General features: G+C 36.7%; 1 protein-coding gene across 1 annotated transcript; it reads right to left on the bottom strand.

Annotated features, from left to right (window-relative positions):
- Nucleotides 1-907: 907 nt before the first annotated feature.
- Nucleotides 908-17,080, bottom strand: LOC107733477 (cyclin-J-like). The gene is made up of 6 exons (XM_016545109.1): nt 16,751-17,080; nt 16,139-16,234; nt 12,127-12,337; nt 5,039-5,338; nt 1,349-1,508; nt 908-1,241 (listed from the first exon to the last, which is right to left on the bottom strand). Exons 2-6 carry the CDS (start codon nt 16,214-16,216, stop codon nt 908-910), a joined length of 1,083 nt encoding a protein of 360 aa, XP_016400595.1. The 5' UTR covers nt 16,217-16,234; nt 16,751-17,080.
- Nucleotides 17,081-19,036: the final 1,956 nt, after the last annotated feature.

The raw sequence follows: 19,036 nt of genomic DNA, 5'->3' as shown, positions 1-19,036 counted from the left end.
GAAACGTAACATGTTTGGTTAATCTTATCTTTAGTTTACAATAATAATAATAATAATAATAATAAAATATTTTGGACCGTCTGCTTAACAGAAACGAGACTAAAATGTTGACCTAAAGGTATGACGCTACAGCTGTAACAGCAGAACCATCTTTTCTAACTAGGTTAAACTAGTTTATTAGCATGACCTTGGAGGTAAATGTGAATGACAGTGTAACAGTGAGGTAATCTTTACGAGCCACAGTGTCGGATGGGAAGAGGTACAGCACAATGAAGTCATCTTCATAGCACACGGCAGAACCGCAGGGCGATCATGGCTATTTTTCCCTGGGGGGAGGAGGAGGAACTAGTAAAGCATGGTTTCCTCCAGCATGGAAAAGAGGGGAGCACAGATGCCTCCGTACCCTGGGGCTTCTCCCTCCATCTGCCTGAGGGAACTGGAACCTCAGCGTAACGTCAACCTTCTCTAAAGACTTCGGCAAGAAACACAGACGAGAACAAAAGAAGCTACTTCATACAAACATCAGCTGGTTCAATGGTATGTTGTGTGTTCGTATTAAAGAGATCTGTACATCCCTGATATGTGGCATGTCACTGTAAACAAGACCAGAAGGGAGACAGGATTCGTGGTCGTAAAGCCATTGGTTCATATAAAAAGGCAGCAGCATTAAAGGACCGCACAGCAAATCCAGTGTGAAAGTTCAAGGACTTGTTTGAAAATGCTGGTGGGATGGAATGCGGATCAACTTGATTTCTCTTCTTAAGGCTGTGTGCTTAAAAAAGGATCCCCAAGTCATAAGCTTGTGGCACTGGAAGAAGGTCCCCACTTGGCTAAATAATCTTAAAAAATAGACATCCTCAGTTCATAAAAACCCAAACGCTAAAAAACGAGAGTTCTCAAGTTAATACTATGACCTCAGTTGGATCCACTCGACTGTTGGTTTTCCGTTTGGAAATTCTTGGTCGGCGTCCGAGGCGAAGCCCCTCGGGGGCGGCAAGCCCACCGGTCCCAGGGCCTGGCAGTCGGCCAGCATGTGCAGCTGGGATAACGCCGGCGAGTGCTGGGAGAGCTGCGGGTAACTGCTGGCCTGGAGGAGCAGCTGCTGGGAGCTGGAGGCGGGCTGCCTTTGCAGAGAAGGGGTGGCGGGGCTGTGGGGGACGTGAGCTTGCGGCTGGAGGCTCTGACTGGCGGAAGGGGACGATTTGGATTTGTTGGCTTCTTTTACGTCATTGTCGTGAGCGCTGAAAAATGAAACAAAAGAGCAGGGTGAGGTGCAGCATGTGTGGTTTACTTCAGGCCACATTATGTTGTTCTATGAATGCGAGCATATACTGTGGTTAGCTCTTACAGTAACATGAGCTGGATGCACTGCGTCAGATGATCCCAGGAGTAGCCCGTGAGCAGGTGGAGGACAGTGGTCCAGCTGGGGGAGATCTGCAGGCAGATTCTGGACGCAGCTATGCAGGCAGCTGCCACCTGAGAAGGCCTGAAGCTCAGGAAGGCATGATCTACAACAAAGACGCACACAAACATGATATGTTATATCCTCAGTGATTTTACCACGGTTAAGAGACTGTTAGGCTTGTTTATTAAACGGCTGCATCATCAATATGCATCAATAACTGATATATAAATTATATCAATTAATAGTAGTGAATTTATTAAGCATACAAATAAAATAAAACCGACATTAACATTTATATTATACATGCTTTATATTAAAAATAATAATCGGAATAATTTAAAATTACATTATTATAAATGTACATTATTTCTGCAATTCTTCCACCAAGTATTTAAAAAGTTCATTAGTCAAAAATAAATAAAAACATTAAGCACTGACACTTTGATATTATATATGAATAATTTAGTAAATGTAACGGGTATATGTAAATTGACTTTTTTATATTATTGTACATTATTATAATAACACTTCTGTTTTTTTAAAGAATATTTCTGTTCAGCAAGGCTAAATCTAATTGATCAAAAATTAGACATTTTTTATAAAAGATTCAAATAAATGCTGTGCTTTGAACTTCATATACATCAAAGAATCCTGTAATAAATACATCACTGTTTTCACAATTAAGCAGCACAACTGTTTTCAACATTGATAATAATCAGAACATTTCGAGCACCAAATCAGTATATTAGAATGATTTCTGAAGGATCATGTGACACTGAAGACTGGAGTAATGATGCTGAAAATTCAGCTTTATATATAAAAAAAAAATTAAAATAGAAAAGAGTTATTTTATACTAAAATGTTGCTAATAGCTAAAAAATGTATTGCCTTGAAATGGAAATCAGACATTGATGTGCCAAGTGGACTGTGGTTATCGTAAGTTTGCAACTGTGTACCATTAGAGAAGATCACATATTCCTTGAGAGGGAGGGGTGAATTATTTGATCAAATCTGGAAACCATTTTTGAATTCTATAAAAACAGTACCACATCTTTTTTCACTTTCATATGTGCAACGCCTCCGGGCAGCTCAAACAAGACCAAGTCCTATCTAAATTAATGGGGGAATCCTGAAATCTCAAAAACTGCTCGCTGAACTCACAATTAAATGACATATTTCAAATCAGCAACAAAATCTTAAATGAACTGCCCCATGAATATTGTTTCTTATGCTCAAATAGCGTTTAAAAAGCGTATTTTCCAGGCTAGACCAGCCAACGCGATTATGACTGCGCATGCGCATCGGCTGGTCCAGCTTTAGGTTTTTATGGGAACCGGAGCTTCTAACAGCTGCTGAATGTCTCCCATTCATAAGTATAGGAGTGAACAGTCTTTGTATTTCTACATTATTTGAAAAAAATCCTACCTACACTGTAAAAAACGACAGTGAATTTAACGGTAAATGACTGTAAAAATGCTACAGCAAAAACCTGTTAAATGCTTAACAGTAAATTTCCCTACTATATAAGGTGAAAAACTGTATTGGACATTACATGTAATTTTACAGCAGTATACCGTTTTTGGAAGTGAAAAAAACTTTGACATTCCCAGAATTCCCTGCGTTACATTTCAAATTTGATGTTTTTTTGTTGAAATAACTGTTTCTTCTGAGTTTTTTCTTATCAGTTTTGTATATTAGGATTGTATGTTACACCTAATGTTGTTAAATGAATGTTTATTGCATTATTTCAGTTTCGTGTGCGTTACCATGATGGTGTTTAGGTGTTTGTGTGAATTACACTGTGCACCTTCTATATACGTTATTATTTAAAAGCTGCTTGTGATGGGCTTTGGTTCATCATGTGACTTTCTCATCACCACCTGCATTTGGTGGTTATCAGTGTATTACAAATGTACAAAACAGATTTCAGTACTTCAGTAGGTTGGTATATTAACATTATATCAGTTAATGAAATTACAGTTAAACCCGTAAAACTCCGGCAACCACAGCTGCCGGTTTTTTACCATAAATTTTATGGAATTTTTAATGGATTTTAATGGTGTAACAAAATCTTTTTATCTGTAGTGTATACTAGAGGTCTGTTATATAATCAACATTTTAATCAAATTTACAATCTTAACTGATGATCTTCTCAAATTACATTTTCTGTTTCATCATTATTACTTAATTTTAACCCTAAAAAGGGCAAACCCATAAAGAGACATCAGAAAATTAATTTAATGCTATTTTCCATCTTACTGGGACTCAAATAATACAATTTCATGATTTTTTTCAAAACTTGACTCTTATACTTGTTACAGCATGGTTGTGATTCCTGAATGTTTTGGAGTACAGACCTAACGTTGGTCTCTTTTTAAAGAAGACACATAGCAGATTATTGCTGAAGTGCAAGCATAAAAAAAAAAAAAGAAATTATAAAAAAGTTATAAAAGTTTAAGTTTACAGTAAAGATAATGTAGTATACTAATTGTTTTTATTTTATATAAAATAAATATTTTATAAAATATGTTGCACTCTAAAATTGCTATAAAATCAAAGCCATATGTCTAACCGATTTATGTTCCAAATTTGAAGTTGATATCACAAAAATTGTGGTTCCTGTGAGATTTTCTTTGGGCACTATACCAAAAATAACCACTGGGTTACACCCAAACTCTATTGAATTTTTCTAATGCAGTTTTCTGTCACAAATCAATCATTTTCTGTCACAATATCACATCTATTACAAAACAGTCACCAAATATGGAATCTTGACTGTCAGACCTTTCCAACGATGTGTTTTGTCAAGATTACAAAAAGATTTGATTTTCTAAAACACAAGCAACAAAGTCACACAGTCTATATGTATGTTTTATATCTTGATTTATACCCTTAATAAGGCGACATATCCCCTGAAATACAAACATTTAGAGACAGATTACCAAAAATATAAGCATTTAATTTATAAAATTTCAATGTAAACCTAATAAGCTAATGCTGAACAACAGCTTTTTAAACAGGTAAAGTAGAGACCTGCACTCCCACGGGAGTACCGCGGGACCCAATGCAACAGGGTGCGGCGCGGGACAACTCTTGATTGGCGAGTGCGGGCGGGAAGAGACTTGTGTGTGTGAGGGATGCGGGAGAATAAAATGATTCGCGGGACTCCCACAAAATAGAAATGATCTAAACATAAAGTGTCTAAAACATATAAATTGCTATTTATCTGTTGCACAAAAGCAAAAAGAACAACTAATATTGACATTAAAATGATTGACATGCGCAAGCTAGGCATAGTTTCTATTTATAACACGTGTTTAAAGGGTTGTGCAATGTAGCCAATCACAGACTCAGCTGTTGATTTCTGGAACGCGCGGGACAAGGACAAATGTTGGAGTGCGGGTGCGGGCGGGAAGAGACTTGTGTGTGTGCGGGATGCGGGAGAATAAAATGATTCGCGGGACTCCCGCAAAATAGAAATGATCTAAACATAAAGTGTCTAAAACATATAAATTGCTATTTATCTGTTGCACAAAAGCAAAAAGAACAACTAATATTGACATTAAAATGATTGACATGCGCAAGCTAGGCATAGTTTCTATGATAACAAAAAACAAACAGTGACTTTTTCACCTTGCAACGAAACCTCAAGGAAGTAGTGCGTGTATTTGTCCATGAAGGCTTTGGTCTTGGACAGGGAGGAGAGGGGCCAGCCGTTGTGCAGATCCCCCTCCTGGACAGCAGGATGGAGGTAGTAGTCGATGAAGTGGGCAGGTGTGGGCATGCACAGGTTCCAGCCGAACGTCTCCAGCAGCAGCAGCTCCATCTTGATGAGGTCACGCTTGTTGAGGGTGAGGTTCAGACTGCACATGAAGCCCAGAGTGTTCAGCTGCTCCAGTTTGGGCACACGGTCCTCCTTCTCCTCGAACTTACCTGAGCAAAGACAAACAAGTATTTGAGCTTAAGCATTTCATCTGTTTGATTTCAATTACAATGTTAAAATATGAATGCATGGATTATCCTGCTGGTATTCCAGACATCACATCAGAGATATCACGATGCAGATTCATCATGACGGATGAAAGCAAGGACATTTTATACCTTTTTATTAAGCTCCTATGATCAGATATCACTAAGATCTAAGAACAATGCATCTCTGTGCTTTTTCACATACTTGGGTTTCTGTAAAAGGATTTGCATTGACATAGGGGTGTGCGATATTGACAAAAAATAATATCTCGATATTTTCTGGGATTTTATCGATGACGATAATTAGACGATATTTTGCTGAGTGTGTTATTGTGCTGATAACTTAAGGACTGCCGAAGACAGCTGATTCATAATGTTTTTAATATTCTTCATATTCTGTGTGGTGGTCAGTTCATACTGATAGAAATTAATCTTTTCCAATAAGTTTAAACAGATTTTTACATTTTATGGGCATTTTTACCTTTATAAAGCCATTTTTTCTAAAAGTGTCCATTATCTTTTGAGTCAAATTCTTACATTTAATCAGGGAATTAGAATAAGACATTTGGGCTGTTACCAAGCAAATTAAATCAACACAGAAGCTGCATCTGAAGTGGCATTTAGATGTATTTACACACATGTATTTTGTTTAATGCAAGACATGAATGCATTTAACCTGCAATTACAAATGCATAAATAATGCTTTGATATATTAAACATAAAACGTTGAATACTGATATTTGAAATGATTTAAAACATGAAAAAAAGAAGAAAAAAAAAGAAAAAGCCGAAATGTGAAATTAAAACCGCCAGCAGGTGGCAGCAAATCACTGTTAATAAGTGAGTCATTGCGACTGAACCGAATCATTTAAACGGTTGATTCATTCAAGAACGAAACACCGTCATGTTGCTCAGAGACACAAAACAGCGCTGAGGCTGTATTCGGAATGATTTTTGTTGGCGAAATAGAGCAAAAACAAGCAATATGGTGTCTAAAACGTAAGTCTCTTAATTAACTTATTGTTTATTGAATTCAATGTCACATTTGTAATCATGGTAATTTTTGGAGAAAAACAGCACTCTTCGTGTGAAATTTAATTATATATGAATATATGAAGTGGTATAAATATATAAATTTTCTGCCATGTCTTGAATTTGTGATCATTCTAAATGCATTTTAATAGACTGAATCATGCAGTGAAAGAAAACACTCTAAATGCGCACACGCACTAGTCTAGACTTCACGTAATGTATGCGTGCGCTCTATAGGGATGTTTTGAATGGTTTTTGCAAAATACTCGATAATGTCAAATCGCACATCGTTAAAACAACAATTACGATATTATCGCAGACGATATATATCGCACACCCCTACATTGACATCATTAAGGTGAGGCATTTTGTGAATTCCTGTAATGAGAGAGCACAGCTGCCTCATGGTGAATCAGCCCTTCTCTGCAGAATTCCTTTGTTCTCTTCGTTTCCCTTCCTGACTCTAGGTGCTAGGTGTTAATATCTTTTCCACAAAGTCCAAGGCTCTGTAGTATTGCTTCCCCCGCAGTCTAATGCTCCAACAATAAGGGCCCCACGACCTCTGACTTCTATGGCTCATGCTTGAGCGCGCACAGTCCCCCTCAGATCGCTGGCTGGCGTGGAGAAACAGTCCAAACAGCAAAGAGGATCCAAGGTCACACCTTCATTCACAGAGACTTCGTCTTAAATGAAACGCAAGCAGTAACAGGCCTCTACATCAAGACACTGAGTTTCATATACTCACACATATATTCTATGGACATGCACATTTTTTAATACACTATTACAACAAAACTTCTGTCGTAAATGAGCATCTTAACTACTACAAGCTGACATAAACACCCAGTCATTACAAGAGTCAGATGGCAATTCAATAAGCGCTCTCTCAGATTTACCAAGTCATTTTTTCACCCAGACAAACCTCTACAACTTAAAATATTTACTTGAAGTAACCTCTGAGATTAACCTAAGGTTTCTTCAGCTATGAGCACTTTTGCTTCTGTGGACTTTTACAAGATACTCTTTTAAAATCAGAGTTTTCACACTGGCTCTAGGTTCTCAACAGCGTACATGGCCATTCAAAAAATGTGGGATTAGTAAGATTTTTAATGGAGTCTCTTATGCTCATCAAGGCTGTATTTATTTGATCAAAAATACAGAAAAACAAAACTGTAATATTGTGAAATATTATTGCAATTTCTAATATTGGTTTCCTATTTTAATATACTAGTTTAACTCTTTTTATTGATGCTATTCAATCAGAGATACAAAAATAGCCAATAGAATAGTTTCAATCTGTTAACAGAGACCAATTACATTTAAAAAAGCAATAGAATAAATAAGTAAATACAAATATATACATAAGATGCAGCCATAGTTAGAACAATTCTGAGGACGAAAGAAAAAAAAGGGGGAGAAATAACTTGCACCTAAGTACATAAACACTTTTTTAACAATGTATGTATATATATTTTTTCTCTTTGCTCTCCATTTATTAGTAAATCAGGGACTAGTCTTTACTCCTTCTATTTATACTTCTATTTTAATATACTTTAAAATGTAATTTATTCCTGTGATGCAAAGCTGGATTTTCAGCATCATTACTCCAGTCTTCAGTGTCACATGATCCTTCAGAAATCATTCTAATATGCTGATTTATTATCAATTTTGAAACTGTTGTGCTGCTTAATGTTTATATTTTATATATCTTTTTTCTTTGGTGAATAAAGTGTTAAAAAGAACAGAATTTAAAAAAGAAAGAAAAATTACGACCCCAAACTTTTGAATAGTACTGTATATTGTAGCACAAAATTTCTATTTTGAATAAACACTATTCTTTTTAACTTTTTATTTATCAAAGAATCCTGAAAAATATTTTGGAAAAACAGTTTCCAACACTGATTATAAATCAGCATATTAGAATGATTTCTGAAAGGTCACGTGACACTGAAGACTGGAGTAATGATGCTGAAAATCCAGCTTTGCATCACAGGAATAAATTACATTTTAAAGTATATTAAAATAGAAAAATGTTATTTTAAATCGGAATAATATTTAACAAAATTACAGTTTTTTGTATTTTTGATTAAATAGATACAGTCTTAATGAGCAAAAGAAACTTCTTTAAAAACACATTAAAAATCTTACTGATCCCAAACTTTTGAACGACAGTGTATGTACATGGATCACAGCACAATTCTGATCATTTTTTCTGAAACACCCATAATGATATTATTTTACATATGAAATGCATTCAGGGCTGCATTTTATGAATTCCAGTTTAGTTTCCCAGTTACACAAATATTTTCTTTTTGCACAATTTGACAAAACTAGATCTTGAATGGTAATCTTGTCCATAATTATTTCCCTTTTTATTTAAATATGCATTTGACCAAATGTATATCAATCTTGAACAAAGTAGGCTAAATATAAATGTGTGGTGAAAAAGTAAAAATAAAATATACACATAAAAGGCTTTTGAAAAGTAGCAAAAACAAATTAATTCATGGTTTCCAAGTTTGAATATAACCTTCATATATTAAAGAAAATATTTGTGCAAAGTTAAAGAGAGAAACAAACGAAGTTTACGACACATTATTTATATATGATTACATTATCATGATATGTCATTATATAATTATACAATATTTTGTACTGTATATATTTTATATAATTATACTACATGTACACTACTATTAAATTGCAATTATATGTCAATCCTGTCGAACTGCAAACCCAAAACCTGTGAATCCTTTGTTCTTGTGTTCAGCCAACAAAGATAAACAGAAACGTGTTGCCTATTTATTGTCTTTCACATCATCACATTCGATTCAAACTAAAATACAATTAGTTACAAGGAAACACTGGTGGACCTTCACGGTCAAAAATGCCCAGCTGACACAAAAAGTCACTGCACAGTGTATTTTCTTAATTATCTGGGGTGTACAAATTCTTTTCATTAGCATCAAACCTCAGGGGGGCATCTGTCACACTAATCTGAATATCAGGAACCCTGCTGAGTGTTTCAGTTCAAACATGCCCCTCCAGGGCCCTCATCTCCCCCTCCCTCATCCTTCTGAGGAAAGGGCCAGCCTGCATTTGACATGCTACTCTACACCGTTTCATCAAAAAGGAGAGCTGCAGCTCCATTAGCTACAGGATGATATACCATTTCAACAGGGCTTTCTTGCTGAAAATGGAAAAGTACCAGAGGGTTGGGGTTTCACCTCATCTTGTTTTCATTATTCCTTCAAAATGCAGAAAACACACTGCTAATAATAGAAAAGATGACCATTTTATAGATATACATACTATCAGGTTTGATTAATAAAAATGGGTTTCACGACATACGCTGTGCGTTAGCATAACAAACCCCCATCGCCTCAGCTCAGGAGAGGAAATGAGCCTGATATCTCACCCTCTCCTCCTCCAAAGTTCTCAGCTAAAAGAATGAGAGCGGGTGGGTGTGGGGGGCTAATTGCACTGATAACATCAAGCTCAAGTGTTCGTCCATGCGTATCCTCAAACTGCATTTAGCCATCATTCATCCCTGAATGTTATCACCTAAAAATTAGATCTGAAAGTCTTGATTCACTTCCTCTGTTTCAGGACAGCAATGCTTTCACTCAGCTAGTTTTTAACGTTGACCTCAGCTGAAATCTTGGCACGGCGCAATATCTGCCCACTCAGCCTTCAAGATGATCATCCTGTGTTAATACGGGGTTACGGTCTGGCTTCAAATTACACAAGCTTAAAAAAAAAGAAGCTTAAACCAAAGTAAATGAGCTTTAGTTGGGCAGCAGTGTTATTTCAGTATTATTTATATACTATTAGAGTATTTATTTATCTTCAATTAGCTTTTATTGCTATATTTTAAGTTTTCATTTGAATTTTTAGTCATTTTGTTGTGTTTTTGTCATTTTTATTTGTTTTTAATATATCTATTAGGCTTTAATATATATTAATTTAGATTTTAGTTCTAGTAATTTCAGTAAGCCAGCATTTCTCATTTTTAAGCTTCTCATCTAATACTTATTTTTTATTTGAGCTTCATTTCAATTACCAAAAACAATTTTTAATAGTTTTAGTTAACAATGACAGGCACACTAACAATATTAACCCTTGTGCGGAGCTGAAAATCCTTTATCTAATTTGGTGTTCCAAGTCAAAATGTAAATCTCTCAGCATGCTATATTTTCATCAAAACTCAGATTCTTTTTTTAAAACTTGTTTCTTTTGTTTAGCAATGGTTATTTATTTATTTTTGAAACTGACTGATCATAGGCCCCAACTCATCATATAAGCTTACGCACCTCCGGTTTTGAGTTAAAAAAGGCATTATTTGTGAATCATTTTTAATTTTGGAAATTCTCACTCAAAAAATTGGTGCATAAGCACAGATCAGTGAGGCCTTTGATCAATCAGTTCCAAAAAGAAATACAAAACATGTAATAATTGAAAGAAAACAATTTGACAAAAAATTTAAACCAATATTTGACATTACAGCATACCGAAAAGGCTGGACATATTTGAATTGTATCAAGGTGAGGAAAAATGGTACAAAAATGCACACACATACATAAAGTCAGTAAGTTTTAGTCCAATTAGTATTAATAAATTAACATTAACTAGCATTTTCAGAAAAGTGACCGGAACACAACACAAGGGTTAAATAAAAGGGTTAAATGAAATCACAAACCCTTTTGTTTTATGCAAAGACAGCGCCTCTCTACCATTAGTCATAATAAATCTTGGTCTGAATGGAAACTTTGCTATGCTCTCAGCTTTAAGCGCAGGGCTGGATGCCCCACACACATTGACTGCGGGCGACTCTTAGAGAAACCCAACAATGGCCGCAGATGCCTGAATCAATGACTTAGGGAAAGGGAAGGATATCTTAACAAGAAACATGAGCAAAGCCATTATGCATTCAGTCGAAAGCAATTAATTAATGCCTGAACACTGCCAATTGCCGGCCAATGCAAAACAACCCTCCCCCAATCAAGAGGTGGCTGTAATGAGGGTCAGAATAAAGCGAGAGATTCACTATTTAAAGACAACCTTTAAATTATTCAGGTCAGAAAGCACTCTGCATTGATTGTCATTTTGGCCGCCTTAATCTGGGTTTCAGATTTTAATCTGTGAAAAACACCAACACATGGCGACACAAGTCACCCCCTCTATCTTATCTCTCTGGCTTTGTTTGTGTGCAAGCAGACGTGCCACCACTGATAACATGCCCTGCCACATTACACAGCACAGATATATTATGAGTCAGACTTCCTTGTTTCCTGCACTAGAAATCTTCTGGAGACATCAGGCGACACTTCTGCATCACTGCAAGAATGCCTCTCTCCGTCTGCCGCATAAAGCTTTTGCAATCCACCTGAAACTGTCGGTTAGACTTGCAACATGCCAAAGCAGCTGTAACTTGCTGGAGCTCTTTCTGATTTGTGCGTTGGAGAGGTTGCCTTGGAGACTGACTCAGGGGTCTCGAGGCCAGCGGAGGCAGTGGCCTCTTACGCACACAGCTGTCACACAGCACAATACAGCAGCCAGCTATAGTGCAGAGAATCAGACGCGCTCGCTCGGTTCAATAGGAGCACCTAAACATGAAGTTTCTGCAGTTCAAATTTACTTCAGGTACCTGCAACGAGTGTACTCCCTGATCAGATACAGGTAAGCAAATGAAAGTGCAATCAAATTCATATGTGACTTACTGGCCAGGAGGAGACAGGAGAGGGCGATGACGTACAGCTGCCGCACCGCTACATCATAGTGGTCCATAAAGAGGTCGAGCAGGTAGACGGCCAGATGACGTGCCGTAGGGCAAAGCTGGTATCGGTTACTGAGAACAGCGAGCAGGTCGGCAAAGTACCGCCGCATCCCGATCTGTGGAGATTGGGCCTGGTACGTTGGCAACTTCAGCTCCTAAGGAGAAAAGGATGGTATGGTTTTTATGTAACAGTGTATGTATTAGGGCTGTCAAAATGGCTGAAAAACTCAATTCGAATTTTGTACTTAAATATTATCAAAATTCGAATTATATTCAAATTTAAAATGCATAATTTCAGTTAGGGTGAAGAAAAGCTTTTGGCTTCTCTCCTGAGGCCACAAGAGGGCGCATCATTCAAAGCATAAGATAACATGACTATCTGCGAAAAAAAGTGCATAATGTTTAAAATAATGTTTATAAACCAATTATAATTAAGTTGCTTAAACAACTATAAACAAAACAGCATCATGCATGTATGCATAGTTTAATACAAAGGGCGGAAAGCCAATCACACAGAGTACATTTTTCATTTAAAAGCATGAGATGCAGTGGGATAGGGAAAGCCCCGCCATAAAGTCTCCATATATGTTTTTTTCAAAGTTAAACTTGCATGAATCTTACACGGCTTTCTAAACAGGCGGCTCTTTTGTGCAAGACGCATCTAGTGGCAAAACAAAAACATTATAATGCAACGACACTTACATCGTCATCGCATCTTGTGCGTCGCTGATAAGGCTGCCTCAACGCACAACTAAAATTTGAATGCAACATTTTTGCATTCGAATGTGGATTTTTATTTTAAATTCAACGAATATTCGAAATTCGAATTTTTTTTTTGACAGCCCTAGTATGTATATAATATTTGGACCATGGTGAGTTACAAAAAGTATCACGGAATTCAGTAAGAATGCATTAAAGGAGTCATATGATGTTGCTAAAAAGAACATTATTTTGTGTATTTGGTGTAATGAAATGTGTTTATGTGGTTTAAGGTTAAAAAAAACACATTATTTTCCACATACTGTACATTATTGTTTCTCCTCTATGCCCCACCTTTCTGAAACGCGTCGATTTTTACAAAGCTCATCAGTCTGAAAAAGCGAGGTGTGCTGTGATCGGCCAGCTATCCAGTGCGTTGTGATTGGCCGAATACCTCAAGCGTGTGACGGAAATGTTACGCCCCTTACCATATTGTGATGACGTGTCCCGGCTGGAGCGACGAGACAAAAACATTAAAATCCATTATAAATGAGGTAGAGAAAGGAAAAATTTAAATTGCATCATATGACCCCTTTAAATCTATCAAAAGTGACAGCAAAGATATTTATAATGCTACTAAAGATTTCTGAACTTTCTATTGAACAAATAATCCCGAAATGTATCACAGTTTACACAAAAATATTAGAAACACAACTGTTTTTAACATTGATAATAATAAGAAACTTCTTGAGCATCCCAGCTGCATATTAGAATGATTTCTGAAGAATCATATGACACTGAAGGATATGGGATAGCTGCTGAAATTTCAAATTTGCCATCACAGAAATAAATTCTATTTTAAAATATATTCATATAGAGAAATATAAATTATTTGTATTTTAAATTATATTATATTATATTTAATTAAAATACTTCATCACAATATTGCTTTGTTTAATATTTTTGACCAAATGCAACCTTGATGAGAATAAGAGACTTCTTAAACATAAAACTAAAACTTTTGAACAGTAGTTTTTGTGAGTTATTAAAAAAAATCTGTGATATTACCATATAAATTCTGTATATAATATAAAATAGTATATAATATGTTAAAGATAGTAGTAAAGTAAATAAAATAAATTAGTTAGCCTAAAGGATTAGAAAATATGTTCAATTAAAAATAAAAGTATAAATGTATGAACCATGATTATGCAAAACCATTTTTAAATGTTGCATTATGCATTCAAAGGGACAATGCATATTCAAAGCAAATTATAAAAGATTAAAAAATTTTCATGAATGAGGCCCATTAAAATAATTGCCTTTTGTCAGCACGCTCTGTAATCAACTAAACCAGAGCCATTCTCAAAATCCAATACCAACTGCGCGGAAATTACAACTCAAACATACCCTGAAAAGCTCCAGTCACACTTAATAAGCAGCTAAATTGTCAAACTCTTTCCAGACATGAGTCCTACAGGCAGAGTGTGCTGCTTTATAGTGGCTGTTGAGGAGAGCGCTGCTTCCTTTACAGGCCTAGCCATCATGTCTCACAGCCATCTGTCCCCTGTGGGGTGAGGGGCTGGGATTTGACCCTCTCAAGGAGCCCTTTTGTGGGGCCTGCCCGCAATTTAGACAGCCCTACAGCTGCTGCTGTATTTGAATGGCTGATCAGTTTCTCAACTGCATATCTTGATGCAAACAGTTTTCAAAAGAACAAGCTTTTTCAAAGCATTTATAAATAATATAACAAGGTAAAGCCAGAGGAAATAAAACTAGCTCAGCACCGCTTTGTGGCTTTACATTTTTGTGGGTTTCACACAGATAAAATAGGAATTGGCACTTGAACATCACACAAAAAAGAGGAAATAGACTTGCGTGAATATTGTCATTTAGCTTGCTTAAGACCAACTAAATAATGCTTTAACACACACACACACACATATATATATATATATATATATATATATTTAAAGTGATGGAACATAAAATTACAGAAGAAATATTCTAGCATAATTTAGCATCGTAAGAGCAAAGCTGCTAATTAACCTCCTCAAAGATTTCAGTTAATCGCAAAGACTAAGTATTGACGTAGTAGGAGAAGTCGGCCAACCTCTCACACAAAACATGAATTAAACTATAGCCTATCTGTGCAAAGATTTACACCAGCTAAACATTTCTTCACAACATTAACTGAAGATTGCATGTTGGTGAACAGAGAGAGAGATTGCTCTGTCTAAATAAAATCCACCAACACCAAACCTCCGATCTCCACATATTTCCCCAAACAGCTGAACCACTTTGCATCTGCATTGCATTAATCCTACATATCTCTAGATTTCACATACAACTCTGAATAACCAAGGTGGGGAAGAGAATAATGTGCCAAAAAAAGGTTCATGTAAGCCACATTCAGTCACATGCATCATTTTGCCTCTCCTTGACATGTGCTGAATAAACCCAGCAGGATTGTTTAGTCTGGTAATCTAAAGCTAACAGACAAACTCAAGTACAAACACACACACACAAACAGAACACTTCACATTCCAAACCGGATGTGAGAACACCCTGCAATAAACAGGATGGACAATAAAAAGACAAGAGTGCACTAAATAAATGCACTTAAACCTCACTGTCTGATGGGTGCAATTCACTCAGCAGTGAGGAAACAAAAGTTCACATGGTATAGCAATAGACTTCCTAGTGCTCCAACACAAGTGTATCCCGTTTCAAGAAACAGATTTACCAATAACGACATAACAGCTCTGGTCTACTTTTTCGTAATTTGCTAAAGGATTAAAACTGTGGCTAAAATGACAGGGCCCAAGACTTTCTGTGATTCTGTGATATTACTATATAATCACAGCACTTTTAAAGTAAAATGAATAAATTAGGAGAATACGTAAAATAAAGCTAAACTAAAAGTAGGCTGTACCATAGAGTACCTTAATGGCTTTGCACAGGGTCCTGGTTCTTGGTTGTAAATGATATTCAAAATGATTATTAGGGAATTGTGTTTACAATATGAATGCAGACAATACTAGACGATGCTTTGGCCAGGAACCTTCATAAGGCCACAATCAGAGGATGTTTTCTGAGGGCTGTGTGACATTTCGCACTTCCCCATCAAAGCTTGGACAAGTCAAGCTGAATCTAGTTCAACGTGTGGCAATCGAGCCATTGGAGACCTGGACGTTTGGATTAAAACTGCACTGTGATATCCTATGTTGAATGCAAAGCTGTTTATTACAACTCACCTTAATTCGCAAAGCCTGATGGATGTCCGCTGCAAGCTGGCTTTTCCACCACTGCCCCTCCGATTCCATCTTTCCCATCCAGAAAGGGCCCCAATCCTTAAACACAAACAAGAGTGAGAAAGGGATAGCAACAATTCCTGTTCAGTTAGGTACTTCTACCACACTACTTCTATTTCAGGTTTGTTTGAGAGAAAAAAAAAAAGTATTTCAGGGGAACTAAAGACATAAGATAAGTGGGCGCTTGTGGGAAACGCTTTTCTAAATTTACCGAGCTTAAAGTCGTCCAGCAAAGTTCAAGCATCTCACGCTGAACTCTAACAGTTGTCTAGCGATAAACTTTCCCTATCTTAGATCGCTTTCTAAAAAACAGAAATAAATAAATCGGACCGAAATTAAAGTGACCAGCGCCGCACATCTAGCCCTGCGGCACGCCACGAGACCCTTATTACAGCGATATCATGCACACATGAGAGTTGTGAAGGATTAAAGCGAAGCGTTTCGGTTTAAACGCGTTAATCCAAACTATGACTATCCAAACTAAAATAGAAGCTGAAAATGAAACATTATAGGAAACAATATAACGCTCTTTATTAAAACAACAGCGCGTCTTACCACTGAGACAACGGCGCTCCAGACCCCTTTGTTTCAAAACTGCCGCATACTGGAGTTATATCCTTCAACTACGCTCGTGTGTACTTTTCGAAACAAATCCCATATCAAGGGAAATTCTTCCCGTGAATAACAAAGTCGGTTCAGTGTGCAGTTGGATGGGTTTTTTAATCAAAACACCGCCGCGTGTGTATCCAAGTTAACCCTTTGACTTTTTTCGCCGTCCCGTGTAGTGTGCTCCCCCAGCGGCCTGAGAGGAGCAGCTCTGAATGATGTTGTGTGCGGAGCTGCATGGTCGCTCCAAACGGGGAGGAGTCCGCAGCGCGGACATTAGCACGACCATTGCTTCAAACGATTCGTCAACTTATTTAAAACACTGATAGATAAAATGAACTGAAATGTGCGTGTATGTGTTTATTAATCATCTAAATCTACAGGTGACACGTGGTGATTGTGGTTTACTGAGATTACTGAGATTGAGTTTTTCTCAATCTCAGTAATCACATTGTAATTTGTTTAAGTTTTATAATTTTATTTAAATAAATAAATAAACAAATAAAATTGTTAGTGGTGCGTGAGATCTACGTTTACGTATTTAATCATATACAGTAAATCTAATAATTACTCATTTCGATTTCAATGGGTGTTGATTAAATTAATTTATGATATTAAGAATTATTAATGATTGTCACAACAGTGCTGTTTGAACTTGTACAGATCCCACGCAAATTTTAAAACTCAATCCTAGTTTTGTAAAATGAAGTGACTAATATTAATTTATGATATGTTCTGCCTGCATTTGGCCAGCAGGTGGACCCTGCAGTCCTAAGCACTGTAGATAGGCTACTAATTGTTGGACCGACATTGCGAAGTTCATGTATAATCTCATAAACAGTATCTATATTGAATACAGCAATGCCTGATCAATGTGCAAAGAATCTTTAGCTTCTTATGATGAAGTCAAAATATCTGGTCGTTTTATACCTGGCAGTTTAGCACTACACTACTATTTGCAGTATGTACGGCAGTTTTAGCAGTATGGTAAGCTACATGCAGCTTTTCTACTTAGGAATGAGCCAGACTTGTCAGGTTATTAATGCAATTTTAAAATATCATCCAAAATAAGTAAAAAAAAATTTAATAAAATAAAGTATCACAAAGATTGATATTTACTGTAGTAATTCGGTTTAGCCTACTGTGGTACATTTTTGTGAGAGATGTACTTAAACACTAAACAATCATAAATCAAGACAAATATGTTCCTTTTTGGATAAGTGTCTGCTAAATGCATAAATGTACATTTAAATGGAATATGTGGAAATCTTCACTGTTATTATGTATTATTATGTCTTTCATTTCCATGTTTGAAAAGTTTCTAACCATATTTGCAGGGTGAAATGCTAATATGGAAGTTATGTTATAGGTTAATGCTCTTAACTCTCTGTAATGCTATACACTTCTCACAACTTAACACCACAGTGTCGGTGGTCCCCTCAGGTTTGATGTATGTGTTACTATGCGGATAAGAAACTTTTGAAGCACCGCTGGTGTGAAATTAAGCAGTCTTATATCCTTGCTGCCCACTATATCATGTCATTAAACCATCAGGCACAGCCGAGACCAAGTGGGTCAAATGCCATAGCTGTCATGGCCTGCATGGTCATGGCCAATTCAATGAAAGTCCCAACCCAGAGTTGGCTGGCAACACACAACAAACACTTGAGAGGAAGTGCACATCTGCTCTCGAACAACTGTGTGCTTTCGAACAACAGTGCTTCCACTCATATTTAAGGTAAATCTGATAGAACATTTCACATCAAAATTAACTTCACACAAACAAAGTTCAGATCAATGTACAATTAGTTTAGATATAGTGATCGTTTTAATGCCTACTTTAAAACAGGACTACTTTACACCATCAAATGATACCTCCATAACTAGCGTGACCATTCTATTTGCAGTGGCCATTTGAAGGCCCAATACTTACCACAGCGTACCCAGAAGACTTCAGCCCTATCTCCCTGATGATAGTGTTATGGGGCCTGGGGAACTATATTTAGCTGGCCCTGTGACTGCACTGGCTATGTTAGTCAGATTCCAAAGGGAACGCTCCAGCACAGCCAGACCAGCACCTGCTGTCAAAGCTGACTGCCACACCACTACCTTAGCTACTACTGGGCCTGGACCACATATCCTGATCCAGACCTCAGCAGCCAAAAAATAAGGTCTGATTCATCTCCTCTGCAGTCCCTAGCTTAGTATACTTTTTAAAAAGGCATTTGCCCTAAT

This window comes from Sinocyclocheilus rhinocerous, unplaced genomic scaffold (genome assembly GCF_001515625.1).
Source record: "Sinocyclocheilus rhinocerous isolate Xijiao unplaced genomic scaffold, SAMN03320098_v1.1 scaffold69, whole genome shotgun sequence".
Lineage (NCBI taxonomy): Eukaryota > Metazoa > Chordata > Actinopteri > Cypriniformes > Cyprinidae > Sinocyclocheilus > Sinocyclocheilus rhinocerous.
This window is presented reverse-complemented; position numbering and strand designations above follow the sequence as displayed.

What these genes read in the sequence shown, in the direction of transcription:
- LOC107733477 (XM_016545109.1), bottom strand. Translation starts at nt 16,216, where the DNA reads ATGGGAAAGATGGAATCGGAGGGGCAGTGGTGGAAAAGCCAGCTTGCA. An exon ending in CCTTGAGGTTTCGTTGCAAG is followed by an intron (nt 1,509 to 5,038) that starts GTGAAAAAGTCA and finishes TCTTTGTTGTAG; the next exon opens with ATCATGCCTTCCTGAGCTTC. An exon ending in TGCATCCAGCTCATGTTACT is followed by an intron (nt 1,242 to 1,348) that starts GTAAGAGCTAAC and finishes TTCATTTTTCAG; the next exon opens with CGCTCACGACAATGACGTAA.